We start from the raw sequence: 23,631 nt of genomic DNA, 5'->3' as shown, positions 1-23,631 counted from the left end.
CACGCGCTCTCCTACCTCTCCCATCTCATCTCACTCTACTCCCCTCCACGCACTCTCCCGCCTCTATCATCTCAATCTACTCCCCTCCACGCACTCTCCTGCCTCTCCCCTCTCATCTCCCTCCGCTCCCCTCCACGCACTCTCCCGCCTCTCCCCTCTCATCTCCGCTCCCCTCCCCGCACTCTCCCCCCTCTCCCCTCTCATCTCACTCTACTCCCCTCCACGCACTCTCCTACCTCTCCCCTCCCCTCTCATCTCACTTCACTCCACTCCCCTCCACGCTCTCTCCTGCCTCTCCCCTCTCATCTCACTCAACTCCCCTCCACGCACTCTCCTGCCTCTCCCCTTTCATCTCACTCGACTCCCCTCCACGCACTCTCCTACCTCTCCCATATCATCTCACTCTACTCCCCTCCTCGCACTCTCCTGCCTCTCCCTTCTCATCTCACTCTACTCCCCTCCACGCACTCTCTTGTCTTTCCCCTCCCATCTCACTCGACTCCCCTCCAGGCACTCTCCTACCTCTCCCATCTCATCTCACTCTACTCCCCTCCTCGCACTCTCCTGCCTCTCCCTTCTCATCTCACTCTACTCCCCTCCACGCACTCTCCTGCCTCTCCCCTCTAATCTCATTCTACTCCCCTCCACGCACTCTCCTACCTCTCCCCCTCTCATCTCACTCTACTCCCCTCCACGCACTCTCCTGCCTCTCCCCTCTCATCTCACTCTACTCCTCTCTCATCTCACTCTACTCCCCTCCACGCACTCTCCTACCTCTCCCTTCTCATCTGACTCTACTCCCCTCCACGCACTCTCCTGCCTCTCCCCTTTCATCACACTCGACTCCCCTCCACGCACTCTCCTACCTATCCCCTCTCATCTCACTCTGCTCCGCTCCACGCACTCTCCTACCTCTCCCCTCTCATCGCACTCTACTCCCCTCCACGCACTCTCCTACCTCTCCACTCTCATCTCACTCTACTCACCTCCACGCACTCTCCTACCTTTCCCCTCTCATCTCACTCTACTCCCCTCCACGCACTCTTCCGCCTCTCCCCTTTCATCTCGGCTCCCCTCCACGCGCTCTCCTACCTCTCCCATCTCATCTCACTCTACTCCCCTCCACGCACTCTCCCGCCTCTCTCATCTCAATCTACTCCCCTCCACGCACTCTCCTGCCTCTCCCCTCTAATCTCACTCCGCTCCCCTCCACGCACTCTCCCGCCTCTCCCCTCTCATCTCCGCTCCCCTCCACGCACTCTCCCACCTCTCCCCTCTCATCTCACTCTACTCCCCTCCACGCACTCTCCTACCTCTCCCCTCCCCTCTCATCTCACTTCACTCCACTCCCCTCCACGCTCTCTCCAGCCTCTCCCCTCTCATCTCACTCTACTCCCCTCCACGCACTCTCCTGCCTCTCCCCTCTCATCTCACTCGACTCCCCTCCACGCACTCTCCTACCTCTCCCATCTCATCTCACTATACTCCCCTCCTCGCACTCTCCTGCCTCTCCCTTCTCATCTCACTCTACTACCCTCCACGCACTCTCTTGTCTTTCCCCTCCCATCTCACTCTACTCCCCTCCACGCACTCTCCTGCCTCTCCCCTCTCATCTCACTCTACTCCCCTCCACGCACTCTCCTGCCTCTCCCCTCTCATCTCATTCTACTCCCCTCCACGCACTCTCCTACCTCTCCACCTCTCATCTCACTCTACTCCCCTCCACGCACTCTCCTGCCTCTCCCCTCTCATCTCACTCTACTACTCTCTCATCTCACTCTACTCCCCTCCACGCACTCTCCTACCTCTCCCTTCTCATCTGACTCTACTCCCCTCCACGCACTCTCCTGCCTCTCCCCTCTCATCGCACTCTACTCCCCTCCACGCACTCTCCTCCCTCTCCCCTCTCATCTCACTCTACTCCCCTCCACGCACTCTCCTGCCTCTCCCCTCTCATTTCACTCTACTCCCCTCTCATCTCACTCTACTCCCCTCCACGCACTCTCCTACCTCGCCCCTCTCATCTGACTCTACTCCCCTCCACGCACTCTCCTGCCTCTCCCCTCTCATCGCACTCTACTCCCCTCCACGCACTCTCCTACCTCTCCCCTCTCATCTCACTCTACTCCCCTCCACGCACTCTCTCGCCTCTCCCCTCTCATCTCACTCTACTCCCCTCCACGCACTCTCTTACCTATCCCCTCTCATCTCACTTTGCTCCAATCCACGCACTCTCCTACCTCTCCCCTCTCATCTCACTCTACTCCCTGCCACGCACTCTCCCGCCTCTCCCCTCTCATCTCCGCTCCCCTCCATGCACTCTCCCGCCTCTCCCATCTCATCTCACTTTGCTCCCATCCACGCACTTTCCTACCTCTCCCTTTTCATCTCACTCTACTCCCCTCCACGCGATCTCCTACCTCTCCCATCTCATCTCACTCTACTCCCCTCCACGCACTCTCCCGCCTCTCTCATCTCAATCTACTCCCCTCCACGCACTCTCCTGCCTCTCCCCTCTCATCTCACTCCAGCTCCCCTCCACGCACTCTCCCGCCTCTCCCCTCTCATCTCCGCTCCCCTCCAAGCACTCTCCCCCCTCTCCCCTCTCATCTCACTCTACTCCCCTCCACGCACTCTCCTACCTCTCCCCTCCCCTCTCATCTCACTTCACTCCACTCCCCTCCACGCTCTCTCCTGCCTCTCTCCTCTCATCTCACTCTACTCCCCTCCACGCACTCTCCTGCCTCTCCCCTTTCATCTCACTCGACTCCCCTCCACGCACTCTCCTACCTCTCCCATCTCATCTCACTCTACTCCCCTCCTCGCACTCTCCTGCCTTTCCCTTCTCATCTCACTCTACTCCCCTCCACGCACTCTCTTGTCTTTCCCCTCCCATCTCACTCTACTCCCCTCCACGCACTCTCCTGCCTCTCCCCTCTCATCTCACTCTACTCCCCTCCACGCACTCTCCTGCCTTTCCCCTCTCATCTCATTCTACTCTCCTCCACGCACTCTCCTACCTCTCCCCCTCTCATCTCACTCTACTCCCCTCCACGCACTCTCCTGCCTCTCCCCTCTCATCTCACTCCGCTCCCCTCCACGCACTCTCCTGCCTCTCCCCTCTCATCTCACTCTACTCCTCTCTCATCTCACTCTACTCCCCTCCACGCACTCTCCTACCTCTCCCTTCTCATCTGACTCTACTCCCCTCCACGCACTCTCCTGCCTCTCCCCTCTCATCGCACTCTACTCCCCTCCACGCACTCTCCTACCTCTCCCCTCTCATCTCACTCTACTCCCCTCCACGCACTCTCTCGCCTCTCCCCTCTCATCTCACTCTACTCCCCTCCACGCACTCTCCTACCTATCCCCTCTCATCTCACTTTGCTCCCATCCACGCACTCTCCTACCTCTCCCCTCTCATATCACTCTACTCCCCTCCACGAACTCTCCCGCCTCTCCCCTCTCATCTCCACTCCCCTCCATGCACTCTCCCGCCTCTCCCCTCTCATCTCACTTTGCTTCCATCCACGCACTTTCCTACCTCTCCCTTTTCATCTCACTCTACTCCCCTCCACGCGCTCTCCTACCTCTCCCATCTCATCTCACTCTACTCCCCTCCACGCACTCTCCCGCCTCTCTCATCTCAATCTACTCCCCTCCACGCACTCTCCTGCCTCTCCCCTCTCATCTCACTCCGCTCCCCTCCACGCACTCTCCCGCCTCTCCCCTCTCATCTCCGCTCCCATCCCCGCACTCTCCCCCCTCTCCCCTCTCATCTCACTCTACTCCCCTCCACGCACTCTCCTGCCTCTCCTTTTTCATCACACTCGACTCCCCTCCATGCACTCTCCTACCTATCCCCTCTCATCTCACTCTGCTCCGCTCCACGCACTCTCCTACCTATCCCTTCTCATCTCACTCTACTCCCCTCCACGCACTCTCCTACCTATCCCCTCTCAACTCACTCTACTCCTCTCTCATCTCACTCTACTCCCCTCCACGCACTCTCCTACCTCTCCCTTCTCATCTGACTCTACTCCCCTCCACGCACTCTCCTGCCTCTCCTTTTTCATCACACTCGACTCCCCTCCATGCACTCTCCTACCTATCCCCTCTCATCTCACTCTGCTCCGCTCCACGCACTCTCCTACCTATCCCTTCTCATCTCACTCTACTCCCCTCCACGCACTCTCCTACCTATCCCCTCTCAACTCACTCTGCTCCCATCCACGCACTCTCCTACCTCTTTACTTTCATCTCACTCTACTCCCCTCCACGCACTCTCCCGCCACTCCCCTCTCATCTCCGCTCCCCTCCACGCACTCTCCTGCCTCTCCCCTCTCATCGCACTCTACTCCCCTCCACGCACTCTCCTACCTCTCCACTCTCATCTCACTCTACTCCCCTCCACGCACTCTCCTACCTTTCCCCTCTCATCTCACTCTACTCCCCTCCACGCACTCTCCCGCCTCTCCCCTTTCATCTCGGCTCCCCTCCACGCACTCTCCCGCCTCTCCCCTCTCATCTCACTCTACTCCCCTCCACGCACTCTCCTACCTCTCCCCTCTCATCTCACTCTACTCCCCTCCACACACTCTCTTACCTCTCCCCTCTCATCTGACTCTACTCCCCTCCACGCACTCTCCTGCCTCTCCCCTCTCATCGCACTCTACTCCCCTCCACGCACTCTCCTACCTCTCCCCTCTCATCTCACTCTACTCCCCTCCACGCACTCTCTCGCCTCTCCCCTCTCATCTCACTCTACTCCCCTCCACGCACTCTCCTACCTATCCCCTCTCATCTCACTTTGCTCCCATCCACGCACTCTCCTACCTCTCCCCTCTCATCTCACTCTACTCCCCTCCACGCACTCTCCCGCCTCTCCCCTCTCATCTCCGCTCCCCTCCATGCACTCTCCCGCCTCTCCCCTCTCATCTCACTTTGCTCCCATCCACGCACTTTCCTACCTCCCCCTTTTCATCTCACTCTACTCCCCTCCACGCGCTCTCCTACCTCTCCCATCTCATCTCACTCTACTCCCCTCCACGCACTCTCCCGCCTCTCTCATCTCAATCTACTCCCCTCCACGCACTCTCCTGCCTCTCCCCTCTCATCTCACTCCGCTCCCCTCCACGCACTCTCCCGCCTCTCCCCTCTCATCTCCGCTCCCCTCCCCGCACTCTCCCCCCTCTCCCCTCTCATCTCACTCTACTCCCCTCCACGCACTATCCTACCTCTCCCCTCCCCTCTCATCTCACTTCACTCCACTCCCCTCCACGCTCTCTCCTGCCTCTCCCCTCTCATCTCACTCAACTCCCCTCCACACACTCTCCTGCCTCTCCCCTTTCATCTCACTCGACTCCCCTCCACGCACTCTCCTACCTCTCCCATATCATCTCACTCTACTCCCCTCCTCGCACTCTCCTGCCTCTCCCTTCTCATCTCACTCTACTCCCCTCCACGCACTCTCTTGTCTTTCCCCTCCCATCTCACTCGACTCCCCTCCACGCACTCTCCTACCTCTCCCATCTCATCTCACTCTACTCCCCTCCTCGCACTCTCCTGCCTCTCCCTTCTCATCTCACTCTACTCCCCTCCACGCACTCTCCTGCCTCTCCCCTCTCATCTCATTCTACTCCCCTCCACGCACTCTCCTACCTCTCCCCCTCTCATCTCACTCTACTCCCCTCCACGCACTCTCCTGCCTCTCCCCTCTCATCTCACTCTATTCCTCTCTCATCTCACTCTACTCCCCTCCACGCACTCTCCTACCTCTCCCTTCTCATCTGACTCTACTCCCCTCCACGCACTCTCCTGCCTCTCCCCTTTCATCACACTCGACTCCCCTCCACGCACTCTCCTACCTATCCCCTCTCATCTCACTCTGCTCCGCTCCACGCACTCTCCTACCTATCCCTTCTCATCTCACTCTACTCCCCTCCACGCACTCTCCCGCCACTCCTTTCTCATCTCCGCTCCCCTCCACGCACTCTCCTGCCTCTCCCCTCTCATCGCACTCTACTCCCCTCCACGCACTCTCCTACCTCTCCACTCTCATCTCACTCTACTCACCTCCACGCACTCTCCTACCTTTCCCCTCTCATCTCACTCTACTCCCCTCCACGCACTCTTCCGCCTCTCCCCTTTCATCTCGGCTCCCCTCCACGCACTCTCCCGCCTCTCCCCTCTCATCTCAATCTACTCCCCTCCACGCACTCTCCTACCTCTCCCATCTCATCTCACTCTACTCCCCTCCTCGCACTCTCCTGCCTCTCCCATCTCATCTCACTCTACTCTCCTCCTCGCACTCTCCTGCCTCTCCCTTCTCATCTCACTCTACTCCCCTCCACGCACTCTCCTGCCTCTACTCTCTCATCTCACTCTACTCCCCTCCACGCACTCTCCTGCCTCTACTCTCTCATCTCACTCTACTCCCTTCAACCCACACGATCCACTGGTGCGCCCTGACGACCTTAATAGGTGCTCACTAACAACCCCTGCTACAACAAGTCTGTGCAAGGCTACATGGGGGATATTTGTCTTCGTGTGTGTCAGCAGTGTGGGGTGCGGTAGGGTAGCAATTATCGCGCTCCGCTACCACCCGCTCACGGCCAACACTGGTGACGACTATCTGAAGCTGGGCCTCCCCTAGGTCGATTCAGCCTCAAATGAGTACCTGGTGCGGTGTGTAAACATCGCCACTCCAGTTACAAAAGCGGCCGGGCTTGGTGCTGGCCACCCACCCCTCGTGTGCCGTGCCGGCCTTTTTAGGTGCTCGCTAACAGCACTTGCCCCAACAGTTTGTTGAGATTGTACGGGGGATCTTTGTCTTTATCGTGGCAGCATGGCGCACGGAGAGATAGCGCACACAACGCCTCATACGGTGCAAGCTTCGGCGTATACACAGCTTAAGTCTATAGAGTATACAAGGTATGTGTAAGTATATATACATTTACGTATGACGTAACCTTTGCTGCTTTAGGGAACATACTTAGCTCGTGTAAATAAATACAAAATGTAAATGCAGGCCACACCATTATAATCATCATCCTCAGACGTACATCAATCCACTGCTGGATCCACTGATTTCACGACGCAGAGATATAGTACAAATATGTAACGACTGTTTCTCGCTGTGGTCGACAGATTTCGAGGTCACAGCAACGACATGTAATTATCTTCTTGGTTCTTTCGGTAAAGTCACGTAGAAGGGAAATAATAAAATAAAAATAAAACATAATAAAATAATTCTCACGACGTTTCAGCCACAACGCAAGCAGCCGTCCTCAGGTGAAGAACAGGTCTGTCGGAATACATTATTTTTTTATGTTTTACTTTTTTATTATTTTATTATTTCCCTTCTACGTGACTTTACCGAAAGAACCAAGAAGATGAATCCCTGCAGTCACGAAAGCTTTAAATCGACATGTAATTAGGCTAACGTTTCGGGCAATGGCCCATTTTCAGAGCAGAGTTCTTTCTGGGATCGGACGTCCGACCGCAACATTCGTGTCGTTCGTGTCGAGACACGTGCTCCACATGTCGTAGTTGACATCACTGCACAGCCACCCTTGGGCACTCCACTGCTGGGTGAAATCATGCGCACGCCACGTTGCCCGTGGCACACACACACACACACCAACAGTTCTAAAGAAATGAGTTTTCAATTTGGACCATAACCCAGCGCGCTAGTCAGTTGGGGGGTGGGTAGTTAAGGGAGGGGGTGCATGAAAACGCTTAGCATTTTGCGACCGGTTCCCCAGTATTTTGGGGGGGGGGGCGAGTTTGACGAGATGTTAACTGCTTCGCCTGCTATGCAGCAGGGTCGCGAGTGTGGGTTATATCCCTACCCTGATGCTGGTATAATCGGAGTCTGCGTGTCTCTCTCCTCGTGGTCGCGTGGGTGCTTCTCCGGGTGCTTTGGGGTTTCCCCCCCCCCACATTTTTGCAAGCACGCGACGATAAGCCACTTCGTTGAGCTGTCATTTGTGTTCAGGTCGCATGTGAACTAAAAATTGCGATATTGCTCATCGGGCCTTACCTGGTTTAAAAAAAAACGTTTGGTTGAGTTTAGATATGACATCGATACAACATTGCGATATGCACGTTGTTTACAGCTTTAAATACGCCGTATGAAAGTGGTCCAAATACGTTTCGTTGACGTCGACACAGTGGCATTTAGCACTTGCCAGCGCCGAGAAGCCAGCAGCGCCGTGGAAATTGATCAATTGTGGATAACTCCGTAAACAGTCCGAGCAGCTCCAACGGAATCGGCGTTCGTAATGGCCTCACTTTCAAACAACGCCAGGCGATACGTGATCCCGACGAGAAGTCCCAGAGGAAAGCGCTCACACACGCGCGCACAAAAAGACAAAGGTCACGCGTATAGCCTTGTAACAAGACTGTTGGGGGCAAGTGCTGTTAGCGAGTAGCACCCATGAAAGCAGGCGCGGCACACGTGGGGGTGGGTGGCCAGCACCACGCCCGGCCACATTTGTCTCCCCAGTGACGATGTTTTTACACACCGCGCCAGGCACTCATTTGACGCCGAGTGGACCTTTGGGAGGCCCATGACCGGTTAAGATAATCGTCCTTGGTGTTGGTGGTGGCCGTGAGCGGGAATCGAACTGAGGTCGCCGGGTTCATAGCGCAGCACGCTAACCATTGCGCCACCCGCTCGCCTATGCACACACAAATACAAAGATCCGTTTCAGATTATCGTCACTGGTGTTGGCCGTGAGCGGGAATCGAACCCGGGTCGCCAGGTTCATAGCGCAACGCGCTATCCACAACACTACCGCTCACACACACACTACCACACACACACACACTATCACACACACACACTACCACACACACAACGCTCCACGTCTGCTTCAAGTGAGGGTAAAGACGTCATCAGGGCCAATGCTGTTGATGCCACTACACGTCGTGACCGCACTTTCCTGCTGGGCAGATCGCATGGCATTGCGCAATGCTTCATCTACTTAAGTCTGCCCTTAGAGTCGCATACTAATCGTCTGCCTCTCGTTGCAGTTGGCAAGTTCTAAAAGAGGCACGAATCACAGTCTCATCATCACCAGCTGGCCGCTTTAGGTTTTCTCACTTGTGTCAGCACAGTTGGCATGTCCGTCAATAATCACTCTCACGGTCTATCACCATTATCAGCAGCAGCAGCAGCAGCAACATCAGCAGCAACTGGAGTTAGGTCTTCCCCCTTTATCGACGACTGCACAGGTGTCCCACCCATCACAACCTCCTTCTTCATGACACTTTTCTGCCACGTTACAATCCCAAACTTGCACGCACTTCCTCCACATGCGCACTTTTGTACCCAAATGCCAGAAGCTTAATTTCCAGTCGCTCTATTAAAGTATCCGCCCCAGAAGCGAGCGCAGTGAACTTACTCCATGCCTCGAACATCTGTCTCCGAAATATTGCAGTTGACCTTTCTAATGTTTCAAAGCGGTACGTGCAGTTCATAAAAGACGCGCCTTTCAATATATTTTATTTTAAGCCATGCCTCAGAATATAGCTGCAGGAATGTTCAATCAGAGTGCGTTTTAAGTGAAGGAGAAAAAAAAGTGTCTGTGGTGAACGGCTGAAGTTCAACAGGGTCCCGAATTTGGATGTTTGGCTAATTCCATGAATGCGAGGTGGGTTTCATGTGGGGGGGCATCGGATAGCACGGGGAATATTCACCACACTTACGAGGGTGGTCCCACAAAGATGCATTTAAGAATGCATTGTTCATAAAACGAAACTATTTATTTAATTTTTCCAGGTAAGCCCACTCAGCAATGTAACACTTTTTTTAGAAGCGACCTCGCCACAAATGATAACTGAACGAAGTGGCTTATCATGTAGAAATGTATAGCGGCCAAATACTCGAAACGCTTGATGTTGATTCTGAATGTGGAGGGCAAAAACCCAGAAGACCCGAAGAAACATCCACGCGACCACGGTGAGAAAATAGAAACTCCAAATAGATAGGCGTCAGGGTCGGGATCGAACCCACGAATACATGCATAACCAGGCGAGGTAGTTAACATCTCACCATGGTGACGTGTGAAAACTCCTGGCATATGCTCAGCCCAAGCCGACAACACCTGCTGTTTGTTTGCAGTCTGCCTACCCAAGTGTTTACCAGGTTAAAAACCTGAGCTTGGCTTTCGAGTTATGGTCGTAAACTAAGACAGCATCTGGGTGCATTTGAGTGTTAGAACAATGTAACGAATATTATAACACGCAACACATATATATACATGAAATATAACATTACGTTTTACCTTTCTGGTAATAAAACAATTGCCAGAAAGGGTAAAACCTATTGCTTTATATAAATATACACGAGTTCGCGTCCATGGAACGTGATGTCGTGAGGCGAGTTACAGACCTGTTAAGAATAACTGAAGCAAAACATTCGCAATCGTGGCAGCGGTGATGCGATGGTTAGCGCACCGTCCCGTTAACCTGGCCACCTGAGTTCGATTTCCCAGCCACGGCTAACATCAATGGCGAGTGATGTCCGGGCCGATCCTACGTTCCGCTTGACCAACACGCACTGACCAGCGTGGTGAAGTATGGTCAAATAGTACCCGTGGCCGTCACGGCGCGAAAAAGATTCTTGATCCAGCGATTGGAATGACCCACGTCTGTGAAATGTGCAAAGTAATAGTTTCTCTTACGCATACGCGTATGCATGTGTGCGAGTTATTATATTTTACGCAGAAGGCGACGGTGATTCAAGAACAACGTGGAGTTTACCTCGGCATTATATTAAACGATTAAAAGTGAGGCTGTCCGTTTTCTCCCCATGTCTCCTCCCCATGTCTCCTTCATAAACACGCGCACGTGCTCGCGCACACGCACGCACGTGAACACACTCACGTTACCACTCCACACCTCACGCACTCTCACGCACGTATCCACACTCACACTTGCTCACAGTCACGTGCACACACACACACAACCACACGTGTATGCACAGTCACACACACCCTCACACACACACATTAACTCGCACACTCACTCACACACGCACACACACCCTCACTCGCCTTCACACACTCTCACACACCCTCACTCACACACGCACCCTCACACACACCCTCACACTCACACACGAACCCCCTTGCACGCACACACATACACACACCCTCACTCACACACGCACCCTCACATACAAACCCCCTTGCACGCACACACACACACACCCTCACTCACACACGCTTCATCACACACCGCACACACAAACCCCCTTGCACGCACACACACACATCCACTCACACACGCACCCTCACACCCCAACCCTCTTGCACGCACACAAGCACCCTCACACCCAAACCCCCTTGCACGCACACACACCCTCACTCACACACGCACCATCACACACACCCTCACTTACATACGAACCCTCATACACACCCTCACACTCACACACACCCTCACACTCACACACAAACTCCCTCGCACGCACACACATACACAAACCCTCACTCACACACGCACACTCACACACACCCTCACTCACACACGCACCCTCAAACACACTTTCACACACAAACCTCCTTGCACACACACACACACACCCTCACTCACACACACTCACACACACCCTCACTCACACACGCACCCTCACACACACCCTCACACACACACACCCTTATACACGCTCGCACATCACCCCCCCCCCCCCTCCACAACTTCCTCGCGTGTGTCAGCAGACATTCGCGAGACAGCCTTCGTGTACGCCATCACGTCCGCGGGGGTCACGCACGCGGTCACGCAGGCGTGCAGCATGGGCGAGCTTCCGCAGTGCGGCTGCGCCAACACGAGGAGCCGCGCGCCTCCGGGACCCCCACCGGCCCAGCACGGCCCCCCACAACCCAACCACCACGGGGCGCCCCCCACCAACCACCACGGCTCGGAGGGCGAGCGTGACTCCGAGGGGCACCCCACGGCGTGGGAGTGGGGGGGCTGCGGGGACGACGTGGAGTTTGGCTACGACAAGTCGAGGCAGTTCATGGACGCGCGGCGCAAGAAGGACGGCAGCGACATCAAGACGCTCATCGATCTCCACAACAACGAGGCCGGCCGACTGGTGAGTTGCCCCTCCCCCCCCCTGTCTCGGGGAGCGGTGGTGCCGCGGTTAGCGCACCGCGCGATGAACACGACGGCCCAGACGAGTTTTGATTTCCCCGCCGCGGCTAGAGTCAGCGGTGAGTGATATCGGAATCGGTTCTCGGGTGTTTGCCGACCACCCTTCACCAACACCGACCACACAGGCGACGTTTCAGGCAATGGTCCTTCTTCATAGAATATTCGTATTTTTTACTATTTATTTTAGCAGGTAACGCCCACTGCGCTATACAGCTCGTTTTCAGATGCGACCTGGTCTCAATTGATAGCTCAACAAAGTGGCTTGTCACGTGGACACGTTGATTCTAAACGTAGAGGTGAAAACTGGAGGACCCGGAGAAAAATCCATGCGACCACGGGGAAAACACGCAAACTCCAAATATACAGCAGGCGTCAGGGTCGGGATCGAACCCATGAACCTCCTCTATACCAGGCGAGGTAAGTTAACATCTCCAAGCCACCGTGCCGCCCAGAGATGTAGAGTGGGTACCAATAAGGGCTGGAGACGACACTTTATACCGTGGGAGCCTCGTGAGAATTGCATTGCAATCAGGACAACGGCACGAACGGCAATGAGTTTCGACCAAATCCACGTTGGTTTGCATTGCGCGAGTCGCTTACATACAGGTGGTTGTGTGGGCTCAGAGAGAGTTTCCTCCTCGTGGCTGAGGCATAGAACCCTGAGCCGGCACGGCTGAAATTCTCCACGGCATTTGGGTAACCGGGGTTCAGCCGCCCGCGATAAAATCGGGTTTCTCTCTTGAAAAAGAGTTGGTGGTCTCAGACAAGGTCACACAGAAGCTCGCCCATGTTGCATTTGGTTTCTCGCTTAATTCGGGTAAATTCCCAGCTCAGAAGAATTCGTGTTTAGTTTGTTGTCCCACCCCTCCCCGCGCACCTCCGATTAGCACAGTTGGCTTCGTAGGGTGCGAAACAATTTCAATGTACGTACAGACGTACAATAATAAAAAAAAAATACGGTTTGATTGAAAAAATAAGAAGACTCTTAGCAGGGAGTGTAACTGCATGCACGAAGTGTGGACGAATATGCCCCTTGATGAAGGGATTCAGAAGTAGTGCTGTGACGCGACTCTCAGTCACAAGGTGATGCACTCCCTGGCTGGGGCGCATGGGCTGAAGCCACCAGCGGTAGACGCTGGCACGAGGCTGCTGATGAGACTCGGAAAGTGGAAACCAGAAAGGGCGACGGGACGATTGACGAACACGTTCCTCGCACAGGATGTATTTATCGCACGCGGTGAAACAGACTCCCGTGTACCCCGTGATGTGCCGTATTCAATGTTTAATTCCATAACCAAACACTAAGTCATTAAACCAAAGCGTACCGATACTGAATATCCTACGAGCTCTGAATCGATCGACGGACGGACGATCCGAAATAAATGCAGCACCTCGGACAAGGGATCTCAGTTGTCTTGTGGGGTTGCAGTGGAGGGGGGGGATAGCAGAGGCGAGGGGAGGGGGGGTACGAGAGCGCTGTACATCACTACGTGATCCACCAACCCACGTCTCCATATCTCTGTGTTCCAGGTGTGCCACCACATCCTGGCTATATATTTATGATAGGTGATCTTGATTTCGTTTCTAAGTAGGAAAATTACCCACACGTACTTCGATGGCTTCTCATCACTCACGTGTGGACTGCTTAGTACGATGTGATTTTGCGCTTCAGCGTTTTTAACTTGTTAAATGGCAGCTAGCTCACTCCACGGAGCAATGCGTCGGTGTTTGTCCCCCTTGTATCTTCCCAGACGATGCAAATCGCTCATTGCAGTTGCACTGGCCCAATAACCCAATCCAGGACGCTACTGACAAGGAATATAGAAAGTCAGAAAGAGGGGAGGCTTTCTCTGGCAACGTAGAGGTCATTCCATTCATCCTCTCAGCACACCACCCGGATTGTACCTTTATTGCACACGAATTTCACCCGGATTGTACCTGAATTGTATCCGGATTGCATGCGGATTGTACCCGTCCATCGGGTGAGAATCGGACGAACTGGAGACTCGGGGTTGGTGTTGTCTCGTGAAAGCTGAGCTGTCTTGGCTTGTGCTTACAAGATCAGTGGTGGTGGATTTATGGAGTTGTCTGAGTTAATGGCGATGTTTAGTTTTATGTATATGCATATAGCGTCGTCGTCGTTCACGCAAATTGCATCTCACAATCGCTAAAGGAACCATGGACGAGCCAGAAGGCAGCAGCAAGGCCGTGTTGCGTCGCTAATCAACAATTGGCCAATATCTGCGGTCCCCTATGTATTAAGATGTTTTCAGACAATGAATGTTCCGTTGATGGCATTCGTTGAATTGGCGTAATCGGCATCATGGTCCTGTCTCAGTTTAATTGGTGAGAGGCGTTGTCTTGGGTTAAGTGACAACACTAGGTGTGTGGGGTTCATTGTTGAAGCTATTGCGGTTTAATTTTGCCGAGTTGAGTCATGTTTGGACTTGGGTTGTATTGACTTTGCTGGCAAGTTGAGTCCTGCTGGTTTCTATGATAGGCTGAGCTTTCTTTGTGCCATTGGATATCGTATTTGTATCGGTGTGTATGTATGTTTGTGTGTACGTTGAACGTATTTCGCTCCATGAGTAGCCAACCGTGCCATCGTAAAAATGAGTTGTGTTTAATTATATGAGCTGTTTGATTTTATTGAGTTGCATTAATGTGATTGGCAATGTCAGATGCGTTGCTTAATTGAGCATTGCTGATGGCATTGATTTATGTTGAATCAATCGGGCAGTGCCAGTTTTAACGGAGTTTACTCAGATTTAGTGATGCTATGCTAATTTTACGCGAGTTCCTCACCACCACCACCACCACCATCATCATCAGCCATGATCTATCCACTGCTGGACGAAGCCCTCCCCCCAGCCGTGGTGATCTCTCACGGCCCTGCGATGCAGAGTTGTGACTTTTGAATGACGTCTCTGTTAAATGTGGCTTTGTGTCGCAAGGCCGAAGTTGTGCCGGCTTTAATTGCGTTGCGTCGTTCTCAATCGAACTTGCGGTCCCGACGTCTTTAGATTTACACACAAAGACAAATATCACCCCCCCCCTTAAAACCTTAACAGACTGTTGTGGCAAGCGCTGTATGTGAGACCCTATGAAGACCGGCACAGCACACGAGGGGGTGGGTGGCCAGCACCACACTAGTGGCGATGTTTTCACATTGCACCAGGTTCTCATTTAAGGCTGAGTCGACCTCGGTGTTGGTGGCCGTGAGCAGGGAATCTAACTCGGGTCGCCGGGTTCGTAGCGCAGCGCGCTAACCGCTGCACCACCGCTCCCCACACACTCACCCCACACACTCGCACACAAACAGTATTTCGTTTACATAAACACCTTACCACCGCAGGCAATCCCACTTTACTGACACTCCCCACGTGGTATGGGGCTATATGATAAGATTGCCGTGCTCACGTGTTCCTAGATCCACGTACTGTAATCCTTTTATTTCCGTTGCCACGTGTATGAAGGGTCGTAGCCCGAAACGTCAGCCAATGATGTCTGTAATGCAATAACACAAGCCACTGCATGACGCAATGTCATATTCTCAGTCGGCGTGTAACGATTAATATCGATCTCCTCGACGAGGATCGACACTTACGATGCATGTGCCGAACTTCGCGTGTGAACCTATCGATTATTTTACGCCTCATATGCAAATTCGCATGCAATTTCCGGCGATGCGCGCGTGTGGGCGTGGTGGTGAGCGCGCGCTGTCTTTACAAAACCTTTGCCACGTCGATCATCGGTGTCACGTGATATCTGAACCGTTCCCGGGAAGCCGAGGCTCCGCGACACGGTGAAGTATGATCAAGCAGCACGCAGAGGCGTCACAGCGTGGAGCGGCAGTGGATTGACAAAGCGGCCGTAACCGTTACGCGCGCGCGCACGTCGACAACACTTAGGGGCCGTCCATAAATGACGTCACGCACCTAGGGGGGGGGGGGTGTGAGACATTTGTGACGATGTGTGACGAGGGGCTGGGGGGTTGGGGAAATGTGACGTTACATGAAAATGCGCAACTTTAAATGAATATAGACAACACGTTCTACTTAATTAAATATAATTTTTAATAAATGTTTTCTCTTACAACATCAGAGTGCAGCGCCATATTAAATATGCACTACAATGACAATAGTTGAAAGCGATTTGAAGCATCTTTTATTTTCAAAATGGAAATATGGTTTTGAGGGGGGGGCAGAGCTTTGTGACGCTGTGTGACGAGGGGGGGGTCAAAAATCGTCCAAAATCGCGTGACGTCATTTATGGACGGCCCCTTATTTACACACATGTCCTAGGCGTTCATACGAAGGCGCGTGCTTGCATGTGCTGCGTTGTCTAACCCTATATTCCCGGTTGGTGTTTATAACCACTCCAGTGTAACTGTATCTCTCGTGTTCCAAAGCAGGTGTTTTATGTTCAATACGCAGCGTGCCGACTCGGGAGGGGGGAGGAGGGAGGGGGGGCAGCGGTGGCACAATGGGTTTGCGCACTGCCAGCGAATTGAAATCGATGCACGACCACGGCTAGCGTTAGTGGCGAGTAATATCTCTCCACCGGGCCGAGGTGAGTGCCTAACCGACAATTGGTGGTGAAGTATGGTCACGCGACCTCCATAACCGACATGGTATCGGTAGGCCGTCATCCGGCAGTGGATTCCTCCAATCTAAATCAAATAAAGATCCTGACTCTGTGTTCTTAGGTTTTTTCGGTAAAGTCACGTAGGTAAAAAAATAAAATTAATACAAGGCAACACAAGCGTCCGTCTTCAGGTGGAACCGATACAGCACGATAGCTGTATCAAGTGAGAGAAATTCCAAGAAACATTATTTGTATCTATACTGGTTGAGGGTGGGAGGAGCCAAGGTATTTATTTTATTTTAGTTTTATTTTATTTTTTATTAATTTTAATTTTTTACCTACGTGACTTTACCGAAAAAACCTAAGAATATGAATCCTTGCAGTCACGAAAGCTTCAAATCTAGAATCCTGACTCTGGACTGACAGAGGCTTGAGCATGATTATCGTGACTCTAGGCTTAGTGAGAAATAAGCAATAGTGGGTAGTTCACCCGTCACGAGAGGTTCATAGCCTCCCCGTGACCTCGTTCTTGTGTACATAGCGACTACATTTCAACGTGAACTGGAGACACGGACGGTTTGTCATTGTGTCGACGATATTCACACTCTATGTGGCTCTGGAGAGTGGCATAACTTGCCGGTGTAAAACTAAGAACTAAAACTATTTTTGTTATTGTTCGAGGTTAAGGCCCACTAAGCTACGCAGCTCTCTTTCAGGAGCGACCTGGCTATCGCAGATGATAGCTCAACGAAGTGGCTTATGGCGTGGAAATATATAACAGGAGCCATATACTCGCAACGCGCGATGTTGATTCTAAATGTGGAGGGGAAAAAACCGGAGGACCCAGAGACAAATCCACGCGGCCACGGGGTGAGAAAGACAAGCAAACTCCAAATATACAGCAAGCGTCAGGGTCAGGATCACACCCACGACCTCCTGCATACCAGACGAGGGAGATAGCATCTCGCCACCGTGGCGCCCTGCAGAGGTCCTGATATTAAAACCATTTCTGTTACCGCCCGCCGAGTCTGGAGACTCTCGCTTAAGAGGGTCCTGCCACATTGTGGTGTTGTTTGTCTAATTCCGCGAATGAGCGTTTGACGTCGTGTGGGAGGACGAAACCTGCACACCTAGAGAAAACCCTCCGGGCATACGAGGCAGGGGGTAACGTTCAAAGCGTCGCACAGATAAATTCAAGAATTCACGGCTGTCACATCGTATCTGTTGGCCATCTCGCAGCGCAAGGCGGTCCTGTTGTCCGAGTATTGGCAGACGCAAGTGCTGCCAAGCTTTGCGAGATCTGTCGAGATCGACTGCATTCAGAGTGATACAGACGTAAAACCGTACAATTCCTTATTCAACTTGACATCGGGTTACATGTTAAGTCAATTCAATGTTGGTTCTAAGCCAAATTCTATTGCTTATAATAACAGTAACGCAGAACGATTATTCTTCAAATTACTCGAGCCAGCTCTGAAAAACACAAACCCCCGCGACCTCGTCGCCTCCAGGCGCTCCTCGCCAACCACCACGGCTCCCCCCCGAGTTGACCAACTTAGCTCCGATTCCATTACAAACCGTTCAGTGGTCACACGCCGCACGCGCCTGATGGTTGATAAACACGTACCACGTGATACGCGGAGACCAACGGCGATTTAGAATGGGCGCTCTTTATTACGTCACGAGCGACAGAGACAAAGTGGGTAGCCTCAACAGGCTGTTTGGGGCAAGTGCCCTTAGCGAGCACCTATGTAGGTGCGGAACATCACGCACACGACGGCGCGGCCAGCACCACTCCCGGCCGCCTTTGTTCTCTCCAGTGACGATGTTTAACGCTGAGTAGACCTAGGGAAGTTCAGGTAATCGCCACCGTTATTGGTCGTGAGCGGGAATCGATCTCGAATGGGCGGGTTCGTAGCTCAGCGCGCTGACCGCTACCCGACCGCTCCCCCTCCCCCAACGAGTGACGCACACGTGCGCAGACTCAACACTTCCGTCTTTATTTGAATAATTGTTCTCTACATCAAGTGCGATGCACACACACGCGATTGTATGAACAAGCACAATACCTCACCCTAATGTTAATTAGCTCTCTCTCTATGCTGCGTTAGGTTACTCACGTGCGCACATTAACGTTCCCTTGTGGCTAGGCAGCTATTAGGCTGTCACGTATCGTCTATGTGTGTGTGTGTGATGGGTAGGGTTGCCACCTCTGCAGTGCAAATAATTTGGTACATATGAGAACATGTCACCGCATCGCGCGCTTTCAGATGCGCTTCTGCGGCCGTGTGGAACGATCATCCTTCCGACATTGGAGCTATGCACTTTTAGCCATTGGAGCTATGCACTTTTAAATCATCTAGATTGAAAACTCATGTATTTAGAATGGCCTTTTGTGTTCAGTTTGTTGTCCTTCCCCGCACCTCCAATTAGCACTGGTGGCTACGTACGGTGCGAAAGAAGTTCAACGTACATACAATGCATACAGAGACAGTCGACTTGATACAGGTCGTGAACTTTACTCGAGATGCCCCCTGCCAGGCCCCGCTGTTAACCCGTGATGAGAGAAGGTCCCGGATGAAGCGGGAAACGAAATGATTTGACGAATCTTCGAGGTTCATTACAGGAAAGTAGAGTTGGAGAGAGACGTGGAAGAGTGTGATAGAAGCAAACATAAATTATGTAAGGAGATGGAATGGTGGAGAGAGATATGTAGGTGGGTGGCACGGTCGCGATATGTTGACTACCTTGCCTGTGTAACCAGCCTGCCCTATCCCTCTCATCTTGTGTTCGTTACGAGGGTACAGGCCGGTTAATAAAAAACACAACAACAATAATAGTAGATGAGTTCGGAGGCGGTGAGTGGATACTCTGCGTTGTGTTCATCCCTCCCTCTGAGAATCGGATGACTCCACCCACCAAGGGACACCAGATGATTGTGTGACTGCAACTCTTTATTTCAAAGTGTTCTTCTGAGGAGCATTCACGCATCTGTAATTATGACCAGATGCACAGCAATCAACCCCATTTCACATCATCTCACTGCTCAACCCCTGTACTGTACAGCGTCCACCCGAATCTGAATAACTAGACTTTTGCCCATCCAAGGACGGGTGTATTGCAGTAAATCTGAAACTTGCAAGCGAAAAGCAGACCGCGACGTGATATTCATTGCATCAATGCGTTTGCAATTTGTAAGGGCGCGGTGACACAGACCTATTTTATTTTAAGGTTATAATCCCTTGTTCATCATGACGTCCTTTTTACTTTGATGCCTCAATAGCGTTATGGAGATCGCGTGACGCGAGGGTTCTGCCTTTGTAGTGAGGGTTGTAATTTGACGCCGAGGAGGGGGGAGGAGGCGCCTCAGCCCCCCATGTGGAGTGACGTCAGCCACTAATTGTTATGATGGGGGGGTGTCCATTTGGAGGTGACGTTATGAATGGGGGGGGGCTGTTTTATGTGGAGTGACGTCACCTTATGATTATTAATGAGGGGGGCTGCTTGATGTGGAGTAACGTCAGTCTGCTCATGATTATTAATGAGGGGGAGGGTGCTCCATGTGGAGTGATGTCACCTGCTCATGATTATTAATGAGGGGGGAGGGTGCTCCATGTGGAGTGACGTTCCCTGTTCATGATTATTAATGAGGGGGGCTGGTCGACGTGGAGTGACGTCACGAGCGTTAAGGACAGTCATTCCTGGGTGATTATAATAGGTATAACACCTGCTTATCATATACAATCGTATAAGATCTGAAAGATGTAACATTTAACAAAAACTTCTTAAATATTTCACGAAACTATCTTCTAGAAACATCAAGAGTATTTTCTAAATACTGTATTCTAGTCAGCCACTGTGAGAATACTGCTCAAATTAAATAATATAATACAATATTTTATAATCCAATTATATTAATCTAACATAAATTTGGCAAATCATTTTATTTACCATAAATCTATAAAGCAACTATTCTTTCTTATATCTTAATCAAAACAATCTCTACATATATAATTCTGCTCGCCCCATCAGGTCAATGTTAAATTAAATGCTGCAGGACGGCCATTTTGTACGGCTTTTATTTCCCAACAATATAACTACATAAAACACAAAATGTAATCAACTATCAAAAAAATAACTCCTATTTTTACCACTACAACATTCAAATCACATTCTCAGTACTATATATGTAACAAATTATCTTGAACTTATAAAACTAAACAAGTTATTACCACTTGTGTATATAATGACGTAAGTGAAATCACGAGGGTGTCGCCGCCATCTTGTTTTTCAACTTTGGCGTGCAAAAACGACAAAATAAAATAAAACTAAAAATAAATCAACTTATCATACCTGTAATTATGACCAGGTGCACAGCAATCAACCCTAATTCACACCATCTCACTGCTCAACCCCTGTCCTGACGGGATTGAGTGCAAGTATTAATATTCAAGAACCACACCCTCAATTATGTGAATATATTTACTATCATTAAACAATCAGCAGATAATTAACACAACTTAATCACTATTCGTGCATATTATAACAATGATACTAATTATAAAAAGTTATATTTATCTATGTTTTAATGGAGCTGTAAATCTGTGTGTTACCTGTACAGCGCCCACCTGAATCTGAATAGGTGCCCTGTATTCTAGATTTGAAGTTTTCGTGACTGCAAGGGTCCATAATCTTTGTTTTTTTCGGTAAAGTCACGTAGGTGACTTTACCAAAAAAACATAAATTATAGGTGCCCTGTACCCCGAATTGATTGCTCCACAATGTCGTGGAGAGGGAGATGACGGGGATTGCATTGGTGATCAAATAAGCGATTGGGATGACAGGGAAATCAAATGTAGACCAGGAGAGAAAGATGAGATGATGAAGATGAGAGCGAGGGAGATAAAAGGGAAATGCTGTGGAGACGTGGAGAGAGCGCGTGTTTGAGATGAGATACGAGAACGGAGATGGGTAGAGATGAGCAGAGGGAAATGTGAGAGTCAGAGAGTGGGAGATGCGGATAGGGGGGGAGGTGTGTGCATAATAGAGACATTTATGGAGATGATTATACAGAGAGAGATAGAGATGAGAAAAATAGATGACACAGGGATGATGCTATTGATGGAGATGATAGACATGATGCTGTTACAGACGAAGCTCGGCCAAAGACGGTGACATAGATCGTGTTGACAGAGGTGGATATGAAACGGAGGGAGATGATGATTATTTATTTAATGAGACGAACAAAGGTGACACGATGGTGAATATAGATGGATGTGACACTTGCTAGATTGAAGCGAGACAGACCAATCAGAATCAGAATATGTATTTATACTGGAGGAATTCGATGAGCTATAAAGCTCTATTTCACAGCTGTCCAGTTGAGGCGGGTAAGAACCTTACAACAACCACGATAGCAGTGCAAAGTACAATACACATCTCCCAAAACACATACAAATACAACTAAACCATCCCCATTCAACCAGGCAAAGCCCACCGAGGTATTAACTTATTTTTCAGAAGCAACCTGGCCACAAATGATAGCTCAACAAAGTGGCTTATCATTTGGACATTCATAGCAGTAAAAAAAAACACGATCTAAATATCTTCTTGGTTCTTTCGGTAAAGTCACGTAGAAGGGAAGTAATAATATAATAAAAATAAAACATAATAAAATAGTGAGAATTATTTCATTTTATTATGTTTTATTTTTATTATTTTATTACTTCCCTTCTACGTGACTTTACCGAAAGAACCAAGAAGATGAATCCCTGCAGTCACGAAAGCTTTAAAACGATCTAAATAATCTCGTGTTTCTAAATAACGGTACGTGGGATACGAATAGCGATGGCGAGGAGATGCTAACGCGGTTATATAGCGCGGATATACAGCGTGGGGGGTAACAACGGCATCGAGAGTTAGAACGCACGGAGCGAAGCGAGACAGAGTAGCCGCCTTTAATTTGACCCCCAAACCACGTGGCGACGGTGACCGCGTGGAGTTGGCGGCCGACTCGCCCAACCGCATTGTGATGCAGATGGTGGCGGGGGAGGAGGATCTGGCCTGGGGTTGGTTACAAAGGGGGTGAGAAGGGCGCGACCCCGGTGAACAGCGGGGGGGGGGGGCTATAATGCTGGGGGGGGGGTGTAGGGGATTAGGGGGAGCGTAGAGGAAGGGAGAGGGCATCCAAGGAGGAGAAGAGGGGTAGGGGGTTAAGGCGGATTACAGCGAGCCCCCCAGCCCACGCGAGAGAGAACCCCTTATTCGTACCCTTTCAGACCATTAGCCCATTAGCGAGCAGCACAAAGCGAGCCCCGCGGCGTTCCCCTCTGTCCGTGTGTCTGTGTGTTAACTGCTTCGGATATCCATCGGCCCTATCCATCCCACCCGTGCACCCCCCCCCCCCACTCACACACAAAGCGGCGGGCAGCAAAGTTAAGCAGGAAGGGAGAGATATGCTGCGTAAAACCCGGCCCCCTCGGGACAAACACCGCTTAGTGGAAATAAATATTCACTCGTCCACCGGACCTGAGTGGTTTCCCCGAAACGTCAGTTTCCCCCTCGAGGCACAGTGGCCACCAACATCCCCACCACCAACATCACCATCACCAACATCACCACCACCAACATCACCACCACCAACATCACCACCACCACCAACATCACCACCACCAACATCACCACCACCACCAACACCACCACCGCCGCCGCTGCTAATGCAGCTTTTGGCCGTTTAACCAATCTCCTCCGTTTTATCGAGAACAAATCCAGTCGTTACACGCTGCACGCGCCCGATGCTGATTGCTTAAACACGTCGCGTGTGATGACACGGAGGGCGCCGATTCACATTGGGTTGTTCTTGTTTGTGTGTTTGTTTGT

The 23,631-nt window shown here is 51.5% G+C and overlaps 1 protein-coding gene across 1 annotated transcript in view; it reads left to right on the top strand.

Annotated features, from left to right (window-relative positions):
- WNT6 (Wnt family member 6) overlaps nucleotides 1-23,631 on the top strand; it is a 51,927-nt gene that overhangs the window by 17,824 nt on the left and 10,472 nt on the right. The window contains exon 3 of the mRNA XM_078596438.1: nucleotides 11,730-12,106. Within this exon, the coding sequence (XP_078452564.1) occupies nucleotides 11,730-12,106 (377 nt within the window). The remainder of the gene's footprint in view (nucleotides 1-11,729; nucleotides 12,107-23,631) is intronic.

This window comes from Lampetra planeri, chromosome 1 (assembly GCF_965212315.1).
Source record: "Lampetra planeri chromosome 1, kcLamPlan1.2.h2, whole genome shotgun sequence".
NCBI classification, from domain to species: Eukaryota; Metazoa; Chordata; class Hyperoartia; order Petromyzontiformes; family Petromyzontidae; genus Lampetra; species Lampetra planeri.
This window is presented reverse-complemented; position numbering and strand designations above follow the sequence as displayed.